This window comes from Typopeltis vanoorti, chromosome 12, assembly GCF_054136105.1.
Source record: "Typopeltis vanoorti isolate ZY-2024b chromosome 12, IOZ_Tvanoo_1.0, whole genome shotgun sequence".
In the NCBI taxonomy this organism is placed as follows: domain Eukaryota; kingdom Metazoa; phylum Arthropoda; class Arachnida; order Uropygi; family Thelyphonidae; genus Typopeltis; species Typopeltis vanoorti.
In genome coordinates, this window is record NC_143560.1 from 107,500,326 (window position 1) to 107,523,368 (window position 23,043).

General features: G+C 37.2%; 1 protein-coding gene across 4 annotated transcripts in view; it reads right to left on the bottom strand.

Annotated features, from left to right (window-relative positions):
• The window catches only part of Cc2d2a (Coiled-coil and C2 domain containing 2A), a 518,960-nt gene that overhangs the window by 198,000 nt on the left and 297,917 nt on the right, over nt 1–23,043 (bottom strand). For all 4 annotated transcript variants that reach the window (XM_090401677.1, XM_090401676.1, XM_090401674.1 and 1 more), the window contains exons 22-23: nt 8,171–8,324; nt 652–787 (exon numbers count right to left, since the gene is read on the bottom strand). In XM_090401677.1, the coding sequence (XP_090257803.1) occupies nt 652–787; nt 8,171–8,324 (290 nt within the window). The remainder of the gene's footprint in view (nt 1–651; nt 788–8,170; nt 8,325–23,043) is intronic.

A 23,043-nucleotide genomic window follows, 5' to 3' on the forward strand; every position in this document is an offset into this window, starting at 1 on the left:
CATGTCACTGAATGGACAGTAGTAGTGTCTAGTTCCACCACAGTAAGTGGCACTGGAATTGATCACATTACACAAGCAGTTCAAAATGGTAGTTGAATTGCATGTATGAAGCAGAAAGTGGTGATGGAATTCCTTACCGCAGAAGACAAGAAGTTCATATTTGTGTGAAAAATGTGAATGGAGACAATACTGATGTGAATGAAGTTACATGTTTGGTCACTTTAATTTATGAGTCATTTAACAGGCAAATATTGCAAATTGCAACATTTGGTTGAAATGATCATCCACTTCCCACCCATAGCCCAGCTATGGTACCCTTTTGACTACCAACTGTTTGGTGTTCTGAAGGATGTACTCCAAGGATGCCATTTTGTGGATAACAAGGAGCTAATACATGTTATTTGTGTATAGCTCTGACATCAGAGTAAAACATTTTACATAGTCAGCATACAGCATATCACTCAGTGATGCAAGAGCATATAGAGGATGACGGAGACTGTTGAAAAATGAGAGAATGCTCATGTAGGATGGAGGGCCAATCCATGTAAAAACAGCTGTTTAATAAATTATATTTTCTTAGAAAATAAATAGAAAGCATTACTTTCATACAATCCCTCATAATAATAAAATAGAAAAAATATTAATACAAACCCAAGCATGTGTGGTTCATCATTTGAGAAAGGTGCTAAAGCTTCATTATTATTGCCAACTCCCCAAGCAAGACTACAACTCGCAGCTCCTCTAGTCATGAGCCATACTGAAAATCCATTAGACTCAAAGTGTGTTCCTGATCAATAGCATAGATATACATATTAATTTTATTAATAATGCTTATTTTCAAATATCTAATAAATATAAAAGTAATGAATAATATATATAAAATATATATAAAATTCGCACCAATTTTAAAACCATGCGTGACAGATAGCACCATCTATGAGGAGCTTAGCGTACCAGTTTCAACTTTCTACCTGCATCATTCAGTTGGAGGAACTTGTTTGACTGACATGTGGCACACTAAGTGGCTGTAATGTTAAAAATTGAGTACTGCATTTGATAGTTTTTCACCAAATGCTATCAAACAGTGATTGGATAGTGTTTATGGAGACGCCTCTCCTTCATATTCCACCATAAAGGAATGGGCTAAACAGTTTTGCCAAGTAAGAGAGTGCATTGAAGATGATCCTCATGATGGTCAGCCTGTGGAAGTGATGACTGAGGAAAATGTCTCTTGTTGAGGAGGAACTACTCAATGACAGACGGCTGAAGCTCAAAGAAATCTCAGCAAGGTTGGGGGCTTTCTATAACAACCATCTTTCATCTCATTCATGAGAAGCTTTACATGATGAAGGTCAGTGCAAGGTGGGTGCCACAACTTCTCCCTTCAATTCAGAAGGAGCATCGTGTGACCTGTTCCTGCAAGTTTTTAGAGCTTTGACAAGGGAATCAGAGAGAAGTACTGGAATCCATTGTCACTGGGGATGAAACAATGGTCCTTTATCATGATCCTTTTTCCAAAAAGGAATCCATGGAGTGTGCAAACCAGGCAATGCACCACCGAGAAAAGCCAAGGTCACTCAGTCCACCAAGAAGATCATGACAACAATCTTTTGGGATTACTGGGGAATTCTCTTGATTGACTTCAAGGAAAGGAATAGCACTGTGAATGCAGAATATTATGCTTCACCCTTGCACAAACTGCATAATGCCATAAAGAAGAAGAGACTAGAAATGTTGAGTCACGGTGTTCACCTGCTTCATGACAATGCTCCAGTCCACACAGCTATTATTGTGAAAGATTGTGGCTTCCAGGAGATTGAACACCCACCCTACAGCCCAAATCTAGCACCCAGTGACTACTACCTCCTCCCAAAACTGAAGAAAGACCTTTGAGGAAGAATATTTGCAGATGACAATGAGGTGAAAGATGCAGTTTTAGGCCATTTTGCAGACAAAAGTACAGGCTATTTTTTTCAAGGGCATAGAAATATTAATTCAAAGATGTGAAAAGTGTGTTGAAGTAAGCAGATATTATGTTGAAAAGTGACACAGTTGCTTTCTTTCTATCACCTCTAAAAGTTAATCAGGCCAAAAACTTATGGAACCATCCTTGTGTGTGGTTCCAAAAATTATATGATGATTTCCAAAACTTAAACCAATATGCAAAAATATAATAGGCCAAATGGAAGAGGAAGAAAATATACCCTGATGTTTTAAAAGAAGGAGTTCAATATGCAGTGGACAGCATAATAGTGGAAAACACCAGGTAAAGATAAGATATCAATGGAAGTTCTGAAAGCAGATAGTTAACCAGTCATGACTGTATTAAGTAAAATTTATACATCATGCCTAAGACAGAAGATAATACCAAAGAGTTTAAATAATGCTCTTCTTATTATAATTTTTTAAAATGGAGACAGAGAAGGTATTAAAAATTACCACCTTATCAGTTTCCTTTCAACAATATACAAAATTGTTACAAAAATCATTAGCAACAGAATACAAAACAGACTAGATTTTTGCTATCTTTTAGAACAAACAAGATTTAGAAAAATTTATAACACTGTTGATCATATATATGTAATAAGACAAATCACTGAAAAGACAAATGAATACCAAAAACCCTTAGGTCTGGAATCTGATTCAATCTCGACATTAGATATTTTAGTTATAAATATATATTCAACTGCAACTATAAAATCAAGAACAAATGAAATATCCTATAAAAAGTGAGTTAGACAGGCAGATGTCATTTCATTTAAACTATTTACAGCAGCCCTAGAAAAAATATTTAAAAATCTGATTGGAAAAACAGGAATCATAGTTAATGGGAAAGAACTAAATTGCTTACAATTTGCTGATTACATTGTTCTCTTAAGAAACTCTGCAGAAGAACTTCAATAAACAATTAATGAATTGAATACAGAAAGCAAAAAGAAAGGTTTAAATATAAGCAAAGAAAAAAAAATATGTATAATAAATACACCACTAAAAAGCCACTCCAAATGGAACACCAGGAAATTGATATAGTAACCTACTATGTTTACCTAGGACAAAACATCACAGTAGAGGGAGGCTGTAAAGAAGAAGAAATTATACATAGAATTCAACTTGGTTTCATCCTTTATCCAAGTGTAAGCAAACAAAGTTTGCACATGAACTATTTTCAGGACTGGGTAACTCATATATAGAGGTTGATGACTTTACATCACTTGCCCTGGTATCCCATAATGCAAAGCACATATCCTTACAGACACGTATAATACTATGCAAGTGATGAAGTCATTAACCTCTATATATGAGTTGCCCAGTCCTGAAAATAGTTCAGGTGCAAACTTTGTTTGCTTACACTTGGATAAAGGATTAAACCAAAAATATAATTTCTTGGCATCTTTAATTTATAGTATAACCAAGTGGAAAAACTTCCAACAGAATTCAACTTGGTTGGAAAGCCCTTGGAAAACACTGTGAAGCATTGAAAGAAAATGTCACAATCTGTCTTAAAAGAAAATATTCAATAGTTGTATACTTCTGATCATGACATGGAAGTGAAACATGGACTCTGACAAAAAAAATTATCACCAAGTTGAGTATTACCCTGAGGAGATGGAAAGGCCATTATTTGGTATTATCATTCTAGATAGAAAGTGCAATACTTGGGTCAGAGCTCAGACTAGGGTGAGAGACATTATAACAGCCATTAAAAGATCCAAATGGCAAGGGACAGGTCATATTGCAAGATGTAACACTCAAAAATGGACAAAGTTAATATCTAAATGGTATCCCAGAGATAGAAAGAGAGCTGAAGGAAGACCAAAGAGATGGTGGGAGGATGATATTAAAGAGATGGCTACAAAACTTAGTGGGGTAGAAAAGCTCAAAACAAGACTGAATGGAGAATGTTGGGAGAAGCTTTTATCCAGCAATGGTGAGAAAACAGCTAAAGATGAACTACATCATTTTCTGTCAACCAGGTTTCACTGATGCCTATAATTTTTGGCAAAGTCAAGCTGACCAATACCAAAAACTTTTCTCTTTTATTTCTGATACTTCTGCCATTTGTTTATATGCATATCAGCATCACCATGAACCCATAGTTACCCTTATGTAATCTCACTACCAATCCATTTGAATTTGAAACCTGTGAAACTGCATTCAGCATTGCATATTCATTTTTGTACACCTCATTTGTCTCAAGGATGGCAGAACTCACATTGGACTGCCTCCCCCCCCCTTCACCATACTTAGTTTCTCTAATTTTGTACTTCCACCCTCTCACTGAACGATACACTCTCCAAACATCTAACTCCAAAACTATTCAAATGTATAGAAGTCCTTCATCCATCAAATTTACTCTATGCATCTAGAAACTGCATGCTGTTCCTCTTGCACAGTGTTGTGGTTGACTCATTCACAATCATGATCCTTCCCATTCAATCATGTCATACTAAGGCAGCAAATTCACAATCTTTACTTTCTCACTCTTCATATACAACACTTTCATATCTTCTCTTATTACATATTTCTCGTGTTTCAAATCATTTATTTGTGTGAGCAAAAGTAATCTTTCATGTCTTTAGTCTGCAAAACAAACAGCACGACTAACATCCTTGTTCTTTGCACCTGGGAAATATAATACCTTCTCCTTAAACCAATTTCTTGCACTTGAATACTTTTTCCTATTCCCTTTTTCTTTCATTCGCCATACTAATGTACCACACGACAAGTGCTTCTCCAGTCACTTTAGCAAACATTTTATCCTGTGAAGGAAGCTGCATAAGCATGCTATTTCACTCCTTACTGTCATCTCATCATCCACTTCTTTCATATGCTCATATTTCCCACACTATCATTCACTCCTTTCATATTCTCTACAACACTCTCGCTACCTTGCCTTACATTGTTAATATTAGTTACTTCATTCTTAGGCTTCTCATGTGACTTGCATTTCTTGCACTCACACACAACATTTCTGACACACACACACTCTCTCTCTCTCTCTCCATTCTTGTTTTCATACCATAAACTACTCACTCTTGATTAAGTACACTGAATGAGTACATTAAACACACACACACACATACAGTACATTGTACAAAATCTTTAACGTTAAACTCGATGAATATGGAAGCCTTGGCGACCAATTTCCTCGTGCAAATCGGTGCCATGAAAAATGATTTCTGAATGGCATCACAAATTAAAATTGACAAACAAACACACACACATACATTCAACTTTAGTCTCAAGTAAAATACTACAAAAAAATAATATTCACTAATGGCAAGCGAAGTGTAGCACTGCTTCTACTGTGTGCTAAGCTAGCACCACATCCCATGTTAATTCTCGTAGACAGGCTTATACGTTGGTTATGCATTACTAAATCACTTAAGGAATTGAACAACGTAGATACAAATATAAATTAAATTGCACTTTAATAAATATTTCCAATATTTCAGCAATGTCACGTTGCCATCTTCAAAAGGAACTTACAAAAAAAAGGCACGTGCACGTAGGCATTACAACACAGTAACTGAGAATGAAGTGATGAAGCTATTGTTCTCCTAAAAGTCCTGATGGTGCCCTCTAGTGGGCTAAGTAGGTGTTCTTGGCCATTGGGCTGAAGGTCTGCTGATGTAATCCTCCCAAATTTGGGGCAGTCGCATACAACCAAATTTGGAGAGTTTCTTAGGGCTGAGGTTGATTCCATAAATAGTCTTTCGAATTTGTATTTGCTACGGTGTATTACTGTAGCTTTCTTCCCCCGTATTCTGCAGCGTGTATCCAGAGCATAGTCTGCAAGACCAGAATGGCTGTACTTGTGAAAACGGATGTAGTCCTTGTGTTCAGAAATTCTGATATTTGCTGTCCTGCCTGTTTGGCCAAAGTAAGACAGTTTACAGCTACAAGGGACCTGGTATACACCAGGGAGGTCTAGGGGAAGTGGTTGGTCTTTAGTGGAGCAGATAAGGGATGCCAATTTTCTGTATAGCCTGTAACAGAAGGTCAGGTCATGTTTTTTTAAGATTTTGGTAATTTTTTCCGAGGTGCCTCGGATGTAGGGAATGGTGATGGATTTAGAGTAATCCCTGTTGTGGAGGGGGGGGTTGTGGTTTGTAGGTTTTAATATTTTTTGGATTTCTTTGGGGGATAGCCATTGGCTGAGAAAGTGTTGAGGATGTGATTTAGTTCAGTATTTAGGGCCATGTCGTTAGAACAGATTAGTTTAGCCCTGTTGTATAGTGTTTTCACCTCTCCATATTGTTGTGAGGGAGGGGGGGGGGATTGTTGGTGAATGTACCTGCCTGTATGGGTGGGTTTTCTATAAACTGAGAAAACCAAGGTTCCATCAGGCTGGCAGGTGACTAGTGTGTCTAGGAAAGGGAGGCTGTTGTTTTCCTCTTTTTCCAGGGTGAACTTGATTCTGCGGTGTTGGTTGTTTAAGTGTGTTAAGAAGGAGAGGAGTGTATCAGAACCATGTGGTCAAATAGCGAACACATCATCAACATAGCGAAGCCATATGGTTGGTTTTTGTGGGGCAGAGTCTTCAAAGGTCTCCATAAAGAAATTAGCCAAGGGTGGGGAGAGTGGTGAACCCATGGCTGTCCTCTCTATTTGTTTGTAGAATTTTTCCTGCCAAATGAAATAGCCTGAGTTCATTGTGAACTGAAATAGGGCTGAGATATCGGGAGGAAATTTAGCTTGGATTAGCTCTAAGGTTTCCTTGAGTGGGACATTTGTGAATAAGGAGGAGACGTCAAAGCTGACAATTATGTCAGTATGTTGGAGTGTAAGGTTTTCTATGCTGGCTTTGAAGTGGGCTGAGTTTTTTATGTGTGATGGTGTGTTGCCAGTATAGTGTGTGAGCACTTTGGCCAAATGTTTAGCTAATTTGTATGTGGGGGAATCAATGCCATCCACTATGGAATGTAATGGCACATTTTCTTTATATATTTTTGGGAGTCCGTAAATACGGGGGTATAGAGTTAAATGGCTTTAATCTGTTGGTAACTTCTACAGGCCAAGAAGTGACTTTCTTAAGGAGCCTGCGAAGTTTTCTGATTCGTGAGTTGGTGGGATTGTATTCGATAGGGAGGTAAGTAGCCCGATCTAATAGAACAGCATTAAGCTTACCTGTGTAGTCCTTTTGGTTAAGTACTACAGTTGCATTTCCCTTATCCGCTTTGGTGATAACTATTTCTTTATTTTTCCTCATTTCCTGCAGAGCTTTATATTCCTTGTTGGATATGTTGGTTTTAGGTGGTCTTGCTTTGGAGAGGACACAAGCTACATCCAGTCTTACACTGTTGGCGATTTGATGTGGAAGGTGGCAGATTCTGCATTCGATCTGGATCATAATATCCTCCCTAGGTATTTTTCTGGGAGCAATGGCAAAGTTGTGGCCACGTGAAAGCGCACTGAGTGCTTCGTGCTTCAGGGTGACTGAAGAAAGGTTGATTACGGTGTTGGTAGGAAGTTTTGGATTGACGGTAGAGTTCTTTTTTAATTTTTCAAATTTTTTCATCTGTAGGCCTCGTATTTTTTCAAATTCTTTGTCTGCAGCGGTACACAAGAAGTCGTAAAATTGACCAAAGCTCGTGATTTAAAGTGCACGAAAGCTCTTCTTCAAAGGCACAAATAGCTTCGTCAATGTCCGCTAAGAGAACTCGCGTGGTGGTGATTTGTTCGCGAAGCAACGCGTAGCTGGCGTGGTTATGTATATGGAGAGCTTTTTGTGAAACAAAAATGGTGCTTGAATTTTACACAATGAAGATGGCAATGTGACGTTGCCGAAATATTGGAAATATTTATTAAAGTGTAATTTAATTTATATTCATATCTACGTTGTTCGATTCTCTAAGTGATTTAGTAACACATCCCATGTAATCAGAGAAATACTCAATGTTGAAAAAGATTACTGGCTGTGTATAGATGAAGAGAATGGAATGATATAATATGAACATGTTAAAAGAATGCACAACAAATGTATACCAAAAGCTGCTTTGCACTGGTTCCCCCCCCCCCCCCCCCCTCCAAAGAAAAAGAAGGCAGCAAGAAAAATAAAATTATAACAAACATTTATGATAAAATTACATGAATAAAAACCATTTTTGGGACTTAATATGAAGATTATATTATTTTAATTTAACAGAAGCAAACTATCCATACTCACCACTTCCTACAGCAGTATGCTTATATGCAGCACTTTGCTCACAGCTAAACTGATAATCTATCAGATGTCCAGTTTTTGAAGTCACAGTGCTATCAGGAATTGCAAGATATATCTCAGATATCAAATTATTCATTAATCCTGAACTTTCCATTACCTAAGTGAAAATTAAAAAAAATAAAAATAAAATCATATATACACACACACACTGGTGTCCAAAAGAAGAGGACAAACTACATTTTTATCTGTATATGAAAAAAATTTCATGACTACAGCCAATGTGGACATAAATTTATTGCTAGCATACTAATAAAGTATATTATACAAAAAAATGTGTGATAAATTTTGTACAAATTCAATACATTTTTGGCAAGAGTTACAAATATCCTAAGGATGTCGTTAATGTACAGTGCTTACAGAAAACTAGGCATAAAGACATTTCAGTATGGCAAATGTCCACCCTAGACTGTGATGTAGCTCTCACATCATACCATGCTTAGCCCCAAAATGATTCAAAATTTCTTGAGACAAACTGGCCTACTCCTTCACAGCAGGGATAAGGCCTTGTTTGTTTTCTGGAGAGGAATTTTGAGAAGCAATGCATCTCCCTATTGCATCCCACATGGGTTCTATGGGTTAAGATCTGGGGAGCATGCTGGCCACACGATTTGATTAATATCCTCAGTCTCTAGAAGTATCTCCACTGCTTAAGTACGATGCAGTGTCATCCATAAGAATGAATTCTTTGCATACAGTAACTGAATGATGTTGAACAACTTCTTTGCAATATCTCTCACGTCATAGTCACTTTTTTCAGCCTTTGTAGCTCAGTACCTTCATTGAGCATAATCCCCACATCATGACCCTAACGCCGCCATATCTTTCCAAGGGCAGCCTCTTATCAAATGTATGGAACACATTCGATTAGTTTGTAACACTGCCCAGAGCCTGGATGCAATTTTATGTAAGATTCCAAACTCTCTGGGAATTTCAGTAATCCTGCAGCCTTCTTCAAGCTTTCCAATAATTCTTCTCCACATGAACTCATCTAGATGATGTCTTGGAGGCATTATGAGACATCCAAGTTTGCAACTTTATTCCTTCACAAAAAGGGCTTCCTTCAAATACAATTTGCTTAGCACAACCTTTTTCCTTTTATCCTGTTGAGTGCTACCATGTGATCCCTTTGGGCATGATTCAAAAATTTGAATGTGTACCTGCTTTCTACTCAAAATCCTCGGTTACACAAATTATCACAAGCTGATTCGTGTCGATTTGAGGTTGCAATCTTCAGAAATAGTGTTAATCCTTAGGTTTTGAATAGCATTGTATATAAAATTATAATTAAAGCTTCATTTTAAGAAAAGTAAATTTTTATAATATTAATTGAAAGGGTGAAAACCTATGACACACTTTATAATCATGGGTGGACTAAGAAAATATCCAGGAATTCCAAAAAAGTTCCATGAAAATTAAGAAGTTCTATGTTAAGTCTGATCTCTATCCAAACTTGGATCTTCTTTTTTTTGCCATTTTCGGCGATTAGAGGCTGAAAACAGCCATTAGTAAAGAGCGCCGGAAAATATAAATGTTATTTTGTGTAATAACTGCCAATATTACTTGCATTTGAGTGTAATATCTTTATTTTTTGATAGCTTAGTGTACCTGTATGATTGTTGGTTTTGTGGACATGTTAGACTGTTTTTTTTTTCTTTTTTTTTTTCTAATTTTTGAATCTTGCCTTGAACAGAACACAATGGTGGTATGAATGAGACCTGCACAATATGCTGTGTGAAGATCGAATGATTTAATGATGTGAATGCAATTTGTAGAAAGTGCACTATTTTATTAGCCTAAGAGTAATCAGTGAATGTGAAACAGACTGAAGCATAAATGAAAGAAGCAAACAGAATAACAGCCAGTGAGACTGAGTGAAAGAATGCAAGAATGAAGAAACAAAAGTAAGTGATATGGAAGCAAAAGGAAGTAGGAATGAGAAAACAGAAGAAATGTTTGGCAGAACGAGAGAGAGAGAGAGAGAGAGAGAGAGAGAGAGAGAGAGAGCAAGATTGCAGGAGCAACAGATAGTGGAATTGCCAGAATGCAAGATTTGAAGAAATAGTTGTTCAAAATGAAATGAAGAACATGAAAAGTGATATTACACCTTTAGTGGAAACAAATGAAAGAATGTAAAACAACAGAATGAAAGAAAAAAGAGGTGAAGAATGACTCAAGTATAGCAGTGTATAGAGATTCCATTGTTAGAGGAGTGGTTAATGAGAAAGTCCATAAGTTCTGCTATCCAGGAGGAAGAATGATCAAGATAAATCATGCTTTGGATGGGAGGAGGGAAAAAGTAAGAGGATTAGTGGTGGTTGTGGGTAAAAATTATTTAGTTGAATAGAAAGACAATAGAAGAATGGATATCAGGAGGTTACTGAGGAAAGTGAAAGATAACAGTATAGCGGGTAAGGTCATTAGTGTATTGCTGAGAATGAAGAGTTGAGACGGAGAATCATGAATGGTATGCTGGCAGAGCTGTGTGAGGAGACGGGAGCAGTTTGTAAATGTGGGACATGGGAATTGTATAAAAGTAACTATATTACATTTGAATGACTTTGGGGTACGTGAACTGGAGAAACTGTTGCAAGATGGAAGTGGAGTGTCTGATGCAAGCAAGAGAAAATAGAAGTAAGAGGTGAAGTGAGAGATCAGGAGAGTAGAATAGAAGAGACTGAAGTACTTGGCAGTGAGAGATGAAGAAAGAACAGGGAAACAAGAGACATGTCATAGGAAGAGTGGATGTTGGAAGTAGTAGTGAATGTATGAATATGGGGATGATCAGCATAGACATAGAATGGATCAGGATGTGAGTGAGGTAGTTGAGACTGAGTAAGTAATGATAAAGATGATTGAACAAAGAGAGGTATGGTGGTAAAATCACAACCAACAAGTGACTTATGTCTAGAACCAGTCCTAACCAAAAGCAAACTGCTGTGCTTATTTACAAATGCCAAGAGTATTAAAAATAAGGGAGATGAAATTGCTTCATTGATTGAGTTTATTTGTATAAAAATTGTTGGAACAAGTTAAATTTCTTCAGTGAAGGTGACATAAAGGGAAATGGAAGGAGAACAGGGAAACAAGAGACATGGCATAGGAAGAGTGGATGTTGGAAGTAGTAGTGAATGTATGTACATGGGTATGATCAGCATAGAAATGGAATGGATCAGGATTTTTTAAAAGAATAAAAAGGACAAGAGGAATGGGGATGCTGCTGATGATAGCAAAGGAATTATGTCCACATAATTCCTTTGTGTGGAATGTTGGGGTGGAGGTTGACATGAAGATATATTTAATTGGATGTTGCTATAGGCCAAGGAATGTGGAAGGTGGTGATGAAGAAATGCATCAGCAACTTGGATTAGTGAACAAGGGAATGGTGATTATTAAGGATGATTTTTAATTATAGCAGCTTAGATTGAAATGAAGAGATAGGATTTGAGATTGGATAACGAAAATCAATTTTTTTTGAGAGAACTGTCTTAGGCAGTATGTAAAGGAGGGCATACAAGATTTGAGAGTTTTAGATTTGATAATTTCATCAGAGGATGTGATTGTGAGTGTGGTTTCACACTTCCCTCTGGTTGGTAAGACTGTGATTTCCTGTGTTGTGGCCAACCATTTGAAGACTTCTGTGAGGAAAGGATATATATGAAATTACAAGGCTGCTGATTATGACTAGCTTAGGAGACAGCTTAGAGTTACAGCATGGAATGAAGAGTTGAGAAGGAAATAAATGCTTCTTGGGAACTGACAAAGAAATACATAACAGCCTCAATGTGATAATGTATTCTGAAGATTAAAATGTTGAATAAGGAAAGTGTGAAATGCATGAATAGGTGATTTGGCATGAAATCTAAAAGACAACGACACTTTGGAGGCAGCACAGTTGCATGAAGAGTACAAAGAGCAGGCCAGGAAAGCGACTCAGTTGGTAACGACAACAAAAGTGCAGTACAAGCAGAAATTAGCAAATATTGGCAAGAAAAAACCTCATGAGTTTTTGCAATATGTGCAAGTAGAAAGAAGAATAATTATGGTAAGATGATGTTAATGGATGAAAACGGTAGATTAGTGACTGCTGCAGCAAACATAGTTGAAGTGTTCAGTGAGCACTTTAACAGGGTATTTCATCCTCAGCATAAAATCAGAAGCTCAACTGTAAAGCATGAAATGAGAGAAGACAGTGGTGAGTGAGCAAGAGGTATATGAGGAGTTGCATAAGCTAGATGTTAATAAGGCAATAGGACCTGATGACATATCGCCGCTTCTTAAGGGAATGTTCCAAGGAGTTAGCATTAACCTTTGTCTATCTGTTTAACAAGTCTTGCAACAACACAAGTCCTAAAGGAGTAGAAGAAAGGAACATTTTTTCCATTTCACAAAGGTAGTGATAAGGTTACGGCTACAATATAGCTAATCTGTATATCTGGAGTTGTGGTTAAGGTATTGGAGATGATGGTGAGAGACAGAATACAAAAGGGGTTGATAACAGTGGTATTCTTTATACTTGTCATCATGAATTTGTTAAAGGAAGGTTGTGTTTTACCAACTTCATTATACACTATAACAAGGTGATGAATGTATTGGATAAGGGAGATGCATATACAGTGGTATACATAAGATTTTGCAACAGCTTTTGAAGATTGCCATACTACAACTGAAGCAGACTGGACTGGAAGATAAACTAGTGAATTGGATACCTATCTTAATGGCTATCAAATAGGTATCAAAAAGTGGGGGGGGGAGCACTATCTCAAAAGAGGAGAGTCACTAGAGGTGTGCCACAGGATCTGTCTTGGGACCATTGTTATTTAATTTGTATATTAATGATATTGGGATGGGTTTAACTGGTGATATACAACTGTTTGCAGATGACGTAAAACTGGGATGAACAATGCAACGTCAAGCAAATGTTATGGTCTTATGGAGCACTTGAACAGATTGTATGACCAACAATATGGGACTATAAGTTCAATGTTGCAAAGTGTAAGGTCCTGAAATTTATTAGGCAACAATGGGATGCAAAGTATTTATTATTATCATTATTAATGCAAAGTATTTATTATTATTATTATATTTATTATTACCCAAGACCCCATGGAATCAAAGACTCATCTAGTAGGTCCTTTTATCATACACACAGATCATCATACTGTGCTTTAAACACACTCAAATTCTCTGCAGACACCACACTCTCAGGCAAGGCATTCCAATCATTCACAACTCCGTATGAAAAAACCTGCTTCTCGCTCCCCTACTCACACCCTCTTTATACAGTTTCCAGGGATGGCCTCTGGTTCTCCCCTGATCTCCCACTATTTTCTGTAGAACCTCTCCAGCACTGATCCTATAACAACCCCTTCCTAACTTGTAGGTCTCTATCATATCTCCCGTCCTCCTCCTGTCCACCAGACTCCGCAAGTTGCATCTTCTCAATCTTTCCTCATACTCAACATTCCAGAGGTTAGAAATTACCTTAGTCAGTTGCCTCTGGACCCTTTCCAACACCTCTTCGTCCTACTGAAAACCAGGTGTCCAAATCTGGACACAATAGTCCATGTGTGGTCTAATCAAAGCCTTATACAATGGAACAAGAATCTCCCTACTTCTACAAGTCAGTGTCCCCCGTATCATTCCCAGAAGTCTTTGTGTTGTCTTCACAATTTTGGCAATGTGTCCCCTAAATTTCAGATCCTTATCTACTATCACCCCCAGATCTCTTATTTCCTCACACCTCCAACAATATATCCTCACCAAGCATAAATTCTGCATCCCATTTTGGTTTTCCAAATTTTAAACCTTTACATTTTGCAACATTGAACTCACATCCCCATTCCCAATCACTCAATTTATTCAAGTCTTCTTGTAAAGCCACAACATCTTCTCTACTCTTCATGGTTCATCCCAATTTTGTATCATTTGTAAACAACTGAATATTTCCATCCAAATCTTCACCAATATCATTAATATACAAGTTAAACAGCAATGGCCCTAAAACAGATCCCTGAGGCACACCACTAGTAACTTTCCTTTTCCTGGATATCGCTCCCCCATACACAACTTGTTGATACCTATCAGATAGCCAGTCTCCAATCTAATGCACCAATCTAATATCTAATCCCATCCACTCTAGTTTGACAATCAACTTATCATGCATCTATCAAAAGCCTTTGCGAAATCTAAGTATATTACTGTGTATCCTTCTCCTCTGCCCATGGAAGCAGTCATCTTATAGTAATAAGTAAGTAGATTACTAAAACATGACCTCCCTTTAGCAAATCCATGCTGTCCATCAAAGATAATACCATTGTTGTCAACCCAATTCTGGATTCTAGTTCACACAAGCTTCTCCAACAACTTGACTACAACACCTGACACACAGATAGGCCTATAGTTTGATGCTCGAGTTCTATTGCCTCCTTTATGAAGTGGCACAGTCTTGCCCTCCTTCCACTTCTTAGGAACTTGACCCAGTGCAAGACTCATATTAAAAAAAACATGTCAAGGCCAGCATCAACTCCCTGGCACATTCCTTCAGAATACATGGTGATATATTATCAAGTCCCACAGCCTTATTTACATCTAGTTTGCTCAACTCCCCATAAACCTCTTGCTCACTTACAATCAGTCTCTCTTCTCCATCATTAACTGCTCTCAATCTCTCCATGAAGTCACATTCACAAGATTGAAAGACCTTTATGAACTCCACCACACCTTCTGTAACATCTGTCTTTATACCATTTTCTCCAATCAATGTCATCCTTCCGTAATCATTCTTTCATTTGCTGGCTACATATTGAAAGAACTCCTTAGGATTCTTTTTGGCTTCATTAGCTAATTGCTGGTCATACTTCACTTTTTCTACCCTCGCCTACCAAGTCACCTGCTTTGCTGGGTCTTTGTAGTCTTCATGGAGTTAGTTATTTCCACTTCTCTAATGCTGCCTCTATAATGCCCTTTTTCTCTGTATCGCATGCTTAATCTCTTTATTCATCCATTTCACACCTTCCTTATTTAACCTTCTTACCCTTGGAATACATTTAGACATTGCATCTACTAGATGGTTTTTTGAAAATCCCCCAAGCTGCATGATCTCTTTTCCAGCTAACTCCTCATTCCATGCTACACCTGCAAGCTCTCTCCTGAGCTGTTCATAATCACCCCCCTTGTAGTTCCATATATATCCTTTTCTTACAGAGGTCCTCACACTGCTGGCAACCACCTGGGTGGTTGCCAGCAGTGTGGATCTAATGGGTCACTCTCACCAATTGGTGGGTGATTTGACAACTCATTTATAATTACATCCTCTGATGAGATGACCCTCAGTGAGATGACCAAGACCCTCGTGTGCCCTCTGTTACATACTGTCTGAGGTAGTTATCCCTCAAAAACTCAAGAAACTCATTTTCTTTACTTCCAGTTGCTATCTCATCATTCCAGTCCATATTGCCATAATTAAAATCGCCCATAATGATCACTCTTTTCTTATTTGCTTGGCTAATTTAATTATACATTTCATAGTCACTACCATCCACATTACCTGGTCTATAACAACATCCAACCAAGTATTTCATTCCATTCACCTCTATCTCACACCATACTGCCTCAAAACCACTGGCACTATTTCCCTCTTGCATCTCTACTTTGTATAGACATAACTCTTTCTCTATCATCAATAGCACTCCCCCCCTCCCTTTTTACCCCTTCTATCCTCACGAAACACATCATACCCTTCCAATATATATATATATATACAGGGTGTCCCAAAATTCATGCAAGAAGTAATTTTGATAGAAAACACAGGTTTTTAATTAAAAATTGTAATTTCTTATTGATTCATAAAGCATACAGTATAGGATTATGCATGGAATAGCATATCGGGTAAATGGCCTCCACGGCTTTGCTGGCACATACGCACTCTTTTGTCGAAATTTTCCATGACCGTTTTGCATAAATGTGGCTGAATTTCGTTGATACAGTGCTCAATTTCCTCCTTCGAGGCGTGGGTGGTCTTGGGCTTGTTGGCATAAACCTTAGACTTCAAAAACCCCAAAGAAAAAAGTCCAACGGCGTTAAGTCACATGATCTGGGCGGCCAATTCTGATCACCAAAACGGGAAATTACACAACCAGGAAATGACTCATGCAGTAATTGAATTGTTTCTCAGGCTGTATGGCATGTGGCACCATCTTGTTGAAACCACATGTCATCCATGTCTTGCAATTTAGGCACAAAAAACTGGATTATAATGTCGTGATAGCGAGCACCATTAACTGTTATTGTCTTACCAGCTCATTTTTGAAGAAGAATGGACCGATGATGCCTCCAGCCCAAAATTCACACCAAACAGTGACACACTGTGGATGCATTTGTTTCTCAATAATCACTTGTGGATTTTCTGAACCCCAAGTGCGACAATTTTGTCGATTAACGAAGCCATCAAGATGAAAATGAGCCTCATCGCTGAAGATGATTTTGTTCAAAAAATAAGCATCCACTTGTTGTTGTTCCATAATCCATTCAACGAACTCTCTTCGCTGTGTGTGGTCATTTTTAATAACCATGAACTGTCACGCTGTCTTTTTTTTCTCGTTGGCAACACTTTACCGCACAAATGGCACTAAATTTAAATCTTGCGTGAATTTTGGGACACCCTGTATATATACACACTTGGTGGGAAAATTTTGGAGGAAGTTGAAGAGACAAGAAACCATGGAATAGCAGTGGACAAGGATAGGATCCAAAGTTCTGGGATAACACTGCACAAGTTGTGAAGTCATAATTATAGCAATAACAGATACAAATACCTGAGAGGCAGCGTGAGATTTGAAATCGATGTCAAAGATAATGCAGTAGAAATGTGTCTAAGGAAAGACAGCAAATGTGTTGTGGAGAGTAGAAAAAGAGTAGTGATAATTAATGACATGATAGCAAGAATATGTAGGAAGAGAGGTGTGGAATATGTCGATTATGGACTACATTTCAGGATAGAAGAGAGTTATATGCAAGAGATGGATTACATTTGAATTCCGAAGGATGGAGGTTGGAGAAAAATGATGGTGGACAGATTACCTTACTGGATGAAGATGGTGGCCAACTTTTCCAAAATCTTCACCACCGCTCCTGTTGTTTTCTGGGCAGGTGAGTGTGTCAGGGTAGGGAAAGTAGAATTGTGTGGGTGGAACATAGCAGGGATGGCCTCACATGGAGATAGTGACTGGATAAATGAGACAGTGTGTACTCTATATTACAGAGCCAGAAGAAGTATAAGAATACTGACAATGCACTGTTTTTTTCTGTGTACATATGCTAGAAACATTAGAAATAAAGGAAATGAATTTCTGACAGTGATTGGTTCAGTCATCTCTCCAAAGATTGTTGGTATCAGCGAAACTTCGTTAACTAAGGAAGATGTTCTAACAGGGATATAGACAGAAGGGCAATAGCATATTTTGGCAGGATAGGGAAGGTGAACATGGTGGTGGAATGTTGCTCATGATAAGAGATGAATTATGTCCTCTTAAGGTGGAGAATCACAGCAAAAATGACACTAATAGCTTTGAGAGTATATGGTGTGAGACAGATGTTTATAAGACAAGATATTTAGTGGTACATTGCCATTATCCAGGGAATATAGATGGTGATGAGCAGGAATTGTTGAGGCAAATTAGTATGGCAAGTGCAAAGCAGGTGATCATTATTGGGGACTTACAACCATAGCATATAAAATTCGAAGAGGAGGTAGCATTGTAGCATTCACCACTATATGAAATTAATTTTTGGATTTCTTGAGCAGCATGTGGTGGAGGGAACATAACACGAGAATTAAGCATTTTGGATTTGGTCACAGCATCAGAGGATTTGAGTGTGACTGAGATGTCATACTTGGTTGAATGTTATTACTGATCTGGAAGAGGAATAGGCATGTAGAAATATCAAGGCAGAAAGAATTTATGTAGAATTATAAGGCAGACAACTATCACAGACTTCGAAAATAGCTTGCAGCAGTACAGTGGATGAAAGAATCTGAAGGAAGAAAGGTCAGTAATGCATGGGAGTTACTTAAGAAAAAAAAGTTGACATCAATGAAAGATTGTATACCTTGAGTGAAGAAAATGAAGCAGTTTGTAGTCAAATGGATGACAAGTGAAATAAAAAAGATTATGGAATACATTAGGGAGACATAAAGAGAGAGACCAGGAAAGCAACTAGTACTGTATACAGAGAAAAATTAGTGATATCAGAGAAGACTTAGTGTGCAGCAATCCAAGAAGAATCCTGAGGAGTTTTTTTGCTGTTTGACAAGTAGGAAGAAAAATGATGGTGGATGGATTACTTTGCTGGATGAAGATGGTGGCCAATGCAAATGACACAGTTCAGCTATTTAATGATAATTTTTTAGACTGTTACATCCTGGCACAGCTGGCTTAATTTGTAGGATAATGAGTGGTGAAACGTTAGAAGTGAATGTATTCTGAATACTTCATAATCAGTATTTCACAATCTTGATATCATTTTTAACACTCTCCTTTCAACCCCCCCCCCCCCCTGCTGTATCAGAATTACAATGGAAACCAGGAGATCAGATCTGTGCACAATAGTCCAAATGAAGTCTTACCAAAGTTCTATAAAGAGGTAAAATGACCTCCTTATCTTTACATGTCAAAGTTCGTTTCAAAACTTTGACATGTTTTGAACCTCTGAACTTCAAATTCCTATCTTCTAATACTCAAGATCCCTGGCCTGGTCAGTTTCTTCTCGCATAATCCTACCAATATGATATGACATAGGATATCTAATCATGCCAAAGTGCACGGCACATTACATTTACTGACACTGAACTGACATCCATTTTCCCATGCTAATAATTCCAGCCCCTTAAATTTTGCAGATTCCCATGCTGCTTTTTGTTATCTGTTACTCAGCCATCCTCTTATCCATACTAATATTTTATAATGCAAACCCATATTCTCCAATTTGTGCAACAGTCTTCCATGCTGTATTCTGTCAAAAGTCTTAGAAAAATCCAAAAGTATCATGGTGAATCCATTCCCTTGTCTTGTTCAATGGTAACACTATTATAGAATGTGAGCAAGTTGCTAAAACATGACCTTCCCTAAGTAAACCCATGCTGTTTATTGCAAAGCAGAGATTTGCTGTCAACCCATTTCTGAATGCAAGCCCTAACCAACTTTTCCAAACTCTTCACCACCACTCCTGAAATACTGATTGGTCAATAGTTGGATACATCGGTCTTTGCACTACCCTTGTGAAATGGGATTACCATACGTTCTTTTAACTCCTGCGAAATCTTCCCAGTTCTGAGACTCAAATTATATAGCCTGGCCCCTGAACTAATATTCTGGGCTAAAGGAATAGCCAGTTCAGCAGAACACTCTTTTTGCACCATTGCGGATATCCCATCAGCCCCTATTACTGAATTCTTATTCAGTTTGTGCAACAGCTCTAATACCTCCTCATACACCTGAGTTTCTTCATCCAGTGAAGTGAGGTAGCAGTGAACTCAATGTTGCATACACCATTGACAGCTTTTAGCAAAATAGGCAATCATTAGTTGAACAACCTCTTCTGCATCTGTCACTCACACACCACCTACATTCAGTAGAGTTATTCTTTCATATTCGTTCTTTCTTTTACTTCAGCATATCGATAGAATTCTTTGGCATTACCTTTAGCTTGCAGAGCCAGTTTCTTTTTGTACCGAGACTTAGCTTTCCGTACAATTGTGACTCTTCTGGCTTTCTGCTTATATTTTTATAATGGACATCATCCTTATGCACACAGTATTGTTTCCACATCATCCTTATTTTTTACAAATCTCTTGCTTCATAAGATTACACATCCATTTGACTCCTACCCTATTTATTCTTTGAACTCTTGGGACACATTCTGATATTGCATCATTTAAGTATTTTTTAAATGCTTCCCATGCTCTGTTCATATTCTTCCCATGCAGCAACCGATACTACTGTGCTGAACTCAGTATTCTCCTCAGTTGGTCATAATTTCCTGCTTTGTAACTTTTTCTGAATGGAATATTCATAAACTTAGCCAATTCCCAAGTGCTTACCACATGATCGCTGTCACCAACCAGAGGATGAATAGTTACATCTTTAACTGAAACATCCTCTGACACTATAATCAAATGTAACGATATTTTTTACCTTGAGTGCATTCTGTCACATGCTGCTTGAGAAAGTTGTCCAGCAACAGCTCAATAAATTCAGTTTCATTCTTCTCGTGAGATTTTTCTGCTACCAAATTAATGTTCGGATGATTAAAGTCCCGAGTTATGATTGCTCTTTTTGCGCCAATCGTCTTTATTTGGTGATGCATTCCTCCATCACTAGCAACCGATCCACCAGGTCTGTAACAACACCCCACTACTTATTTTAAGTTATTAGATTCCACCTCACACTAGATGGCTTCAAACTCACTGTCACATGAAAAACTGTTACTAGTATTACAATCATAGGTCCAACACTAACTGGCTTCAAGTTATTCGATATCATTAGCAACTTGTCCCTCTTCTCCTATCCTGTCCATCTTTCCCAAAAATACTGTACCCCTTACACTTAATACCAGTTAGTATGTCTGATTCTGATAGTCAGGTCTCACTAATGCCTAATATCTGAGGTCCCAACTTATTGAACGCAACAAACTCTACCCCTTTGTTTCTGATACTCCTAGCATTCATGTACAGACATAATAAGCTATCTGCATGTTATTTTGTATACTGAATGTGTTTGATGTCAGGAGTTATTAGTTTTTCAAGACTCCTGATACCAAACACATTAAAGTGTAGGTCATTCACCAACCAGAGGATGAATAGTTACATCTTTAACTGAAACATCCTCTGACACTATAATCAAATGTAATGATATTTTTTACCTTGAGTGCCTTCTGTCACATGCCTCTTACATCCTCTTACACTAATCCAATCCTCCCTCACCCTTATAGCATGTTTATCAAATGACAATCCATTTTAGCTTATATACTTGAGATATTTCATTTTGTTTTGCCTAATTCTGCCACCAAAAATGGCCTAACTGAAACCAAAATTGAAATGACCTCATAAATTTTAACAGAAATCCTAAAGCCAGTATGGAATTCTTGATATTAGTTCAAATCATTTTGCCAATTTTAATTTTAATCTACATTAAAATTAAAATGTAGTCTTATTTACCTCCTCTTATGTATATCCTAAAGTGTATTAAATGCTATCCAGCTAGAGTAGATTTGCTTCAATATATAATCATGACACATTTTTCCCTTGCAAATATCTCAACTGAAACAAAAACTAAGATGGCTCAACATTTTTTAAGAATTAAATAATCAATAAATTCTTATTTTATAAATAAGAATTCCAAATACTAAATTTGAATAAAATCTGCAAAGCCAGACTGGAACTATTTGTGCATGAATAGACTGACATAAGAAATCTAACATGTATTTAAACATTTTGTGAAATGTACCTAAAAATAGATATCTAAAGAAAACTATCAGATCTGCATCCAAAGCCAGCCCCTTCCTACAATAATATTCTATGCATTATAAAGGAACCATTACAATTCCCTGTATCAGTGGTGAAGTTGATAAAAGGTGCAAAACCCTTAAGAAATACTACCTACCTACCTATAAAATTTAATGTTTGCCAATTCAATTAAATCAAATGCTTCAGTCATTACAGTAGTTAGAAAAGTAGAACATAAGCATTACATAAAATATAGGTACTACAGTATGTCTCAAATTACAGGTTTTTTAAAAACCTGCTATGAAGTAAACTGTAGATGCATACAGATATATTAGTAAATCATAGTAAAGCACAAAAGAAGGTACAAGGAGGTTTGAACTTCTAACCTGTCAAAAACCAACAAAAATGACTGAAATTAGGCTATTCTGTAAAGAACCAATTATGACACCACATACAAAATTCTTAAATAGAGTAATGTATTTATAGATCATTCTATGACACAAATGCCTCCTCTACATACATACATACAGCATAACTTTGAATATCAACCACATTTATCTTTAAATGAACTCAGCACTGATCCTAGACCAGTGATGGTGAACCTTTTTACCCAGGTGTGTCAAACATCTCTTTTTTTAAAATATTGACGTTGTTGATGTGCCACTTGCATACATGCATTATAAATTTAACTACTTAATCATAGATGGTGACTTATACATATCATATTAGGCTATTTATTTAATAGGACATTGATATACAATCTATGAATTCATATTATACAATTAATTTAATAAACTGAAATTACTGAAATTAGTTTTTTCAGCAGAATACCAATATTTTTCAACATCCAAGGTGTGTCACCTGAAACCCTCAAGTGTGTCAGTGCTGATACACGTGTCATAGGTTCGCCATCACTGTCCTAGACCTTAAGACTCAGAGACACTTCTTCTTCAATAACAGTAGATATTATAACCTAAATGAAAGAAACAGACAAACAGTAATCATCAGGCTGCATAAGTAAAACTGCTAAAAACAACCAGAATTAGAGAACTATAAAATTACCAGTTAAGGATTTGATCAGGGAGAAGAGGATGAAGATGTGAATAAAAATCAGTGGATATTTATGTGAAACAGTTAACTGGAGGTTAACTGTTTCACATACTTTGACTGTAAAAAGAGATATCAGTTAACAAAAGTAAAACTACAGGCAATGGACAAGATCTGGAAAAGTAAAGCAGAGAATCCTGACACAAAGCTTGAGAGTGTTGGGAACATGGCTATTCATAAGACCTGTCTTTATGGATGTCAGAAATGG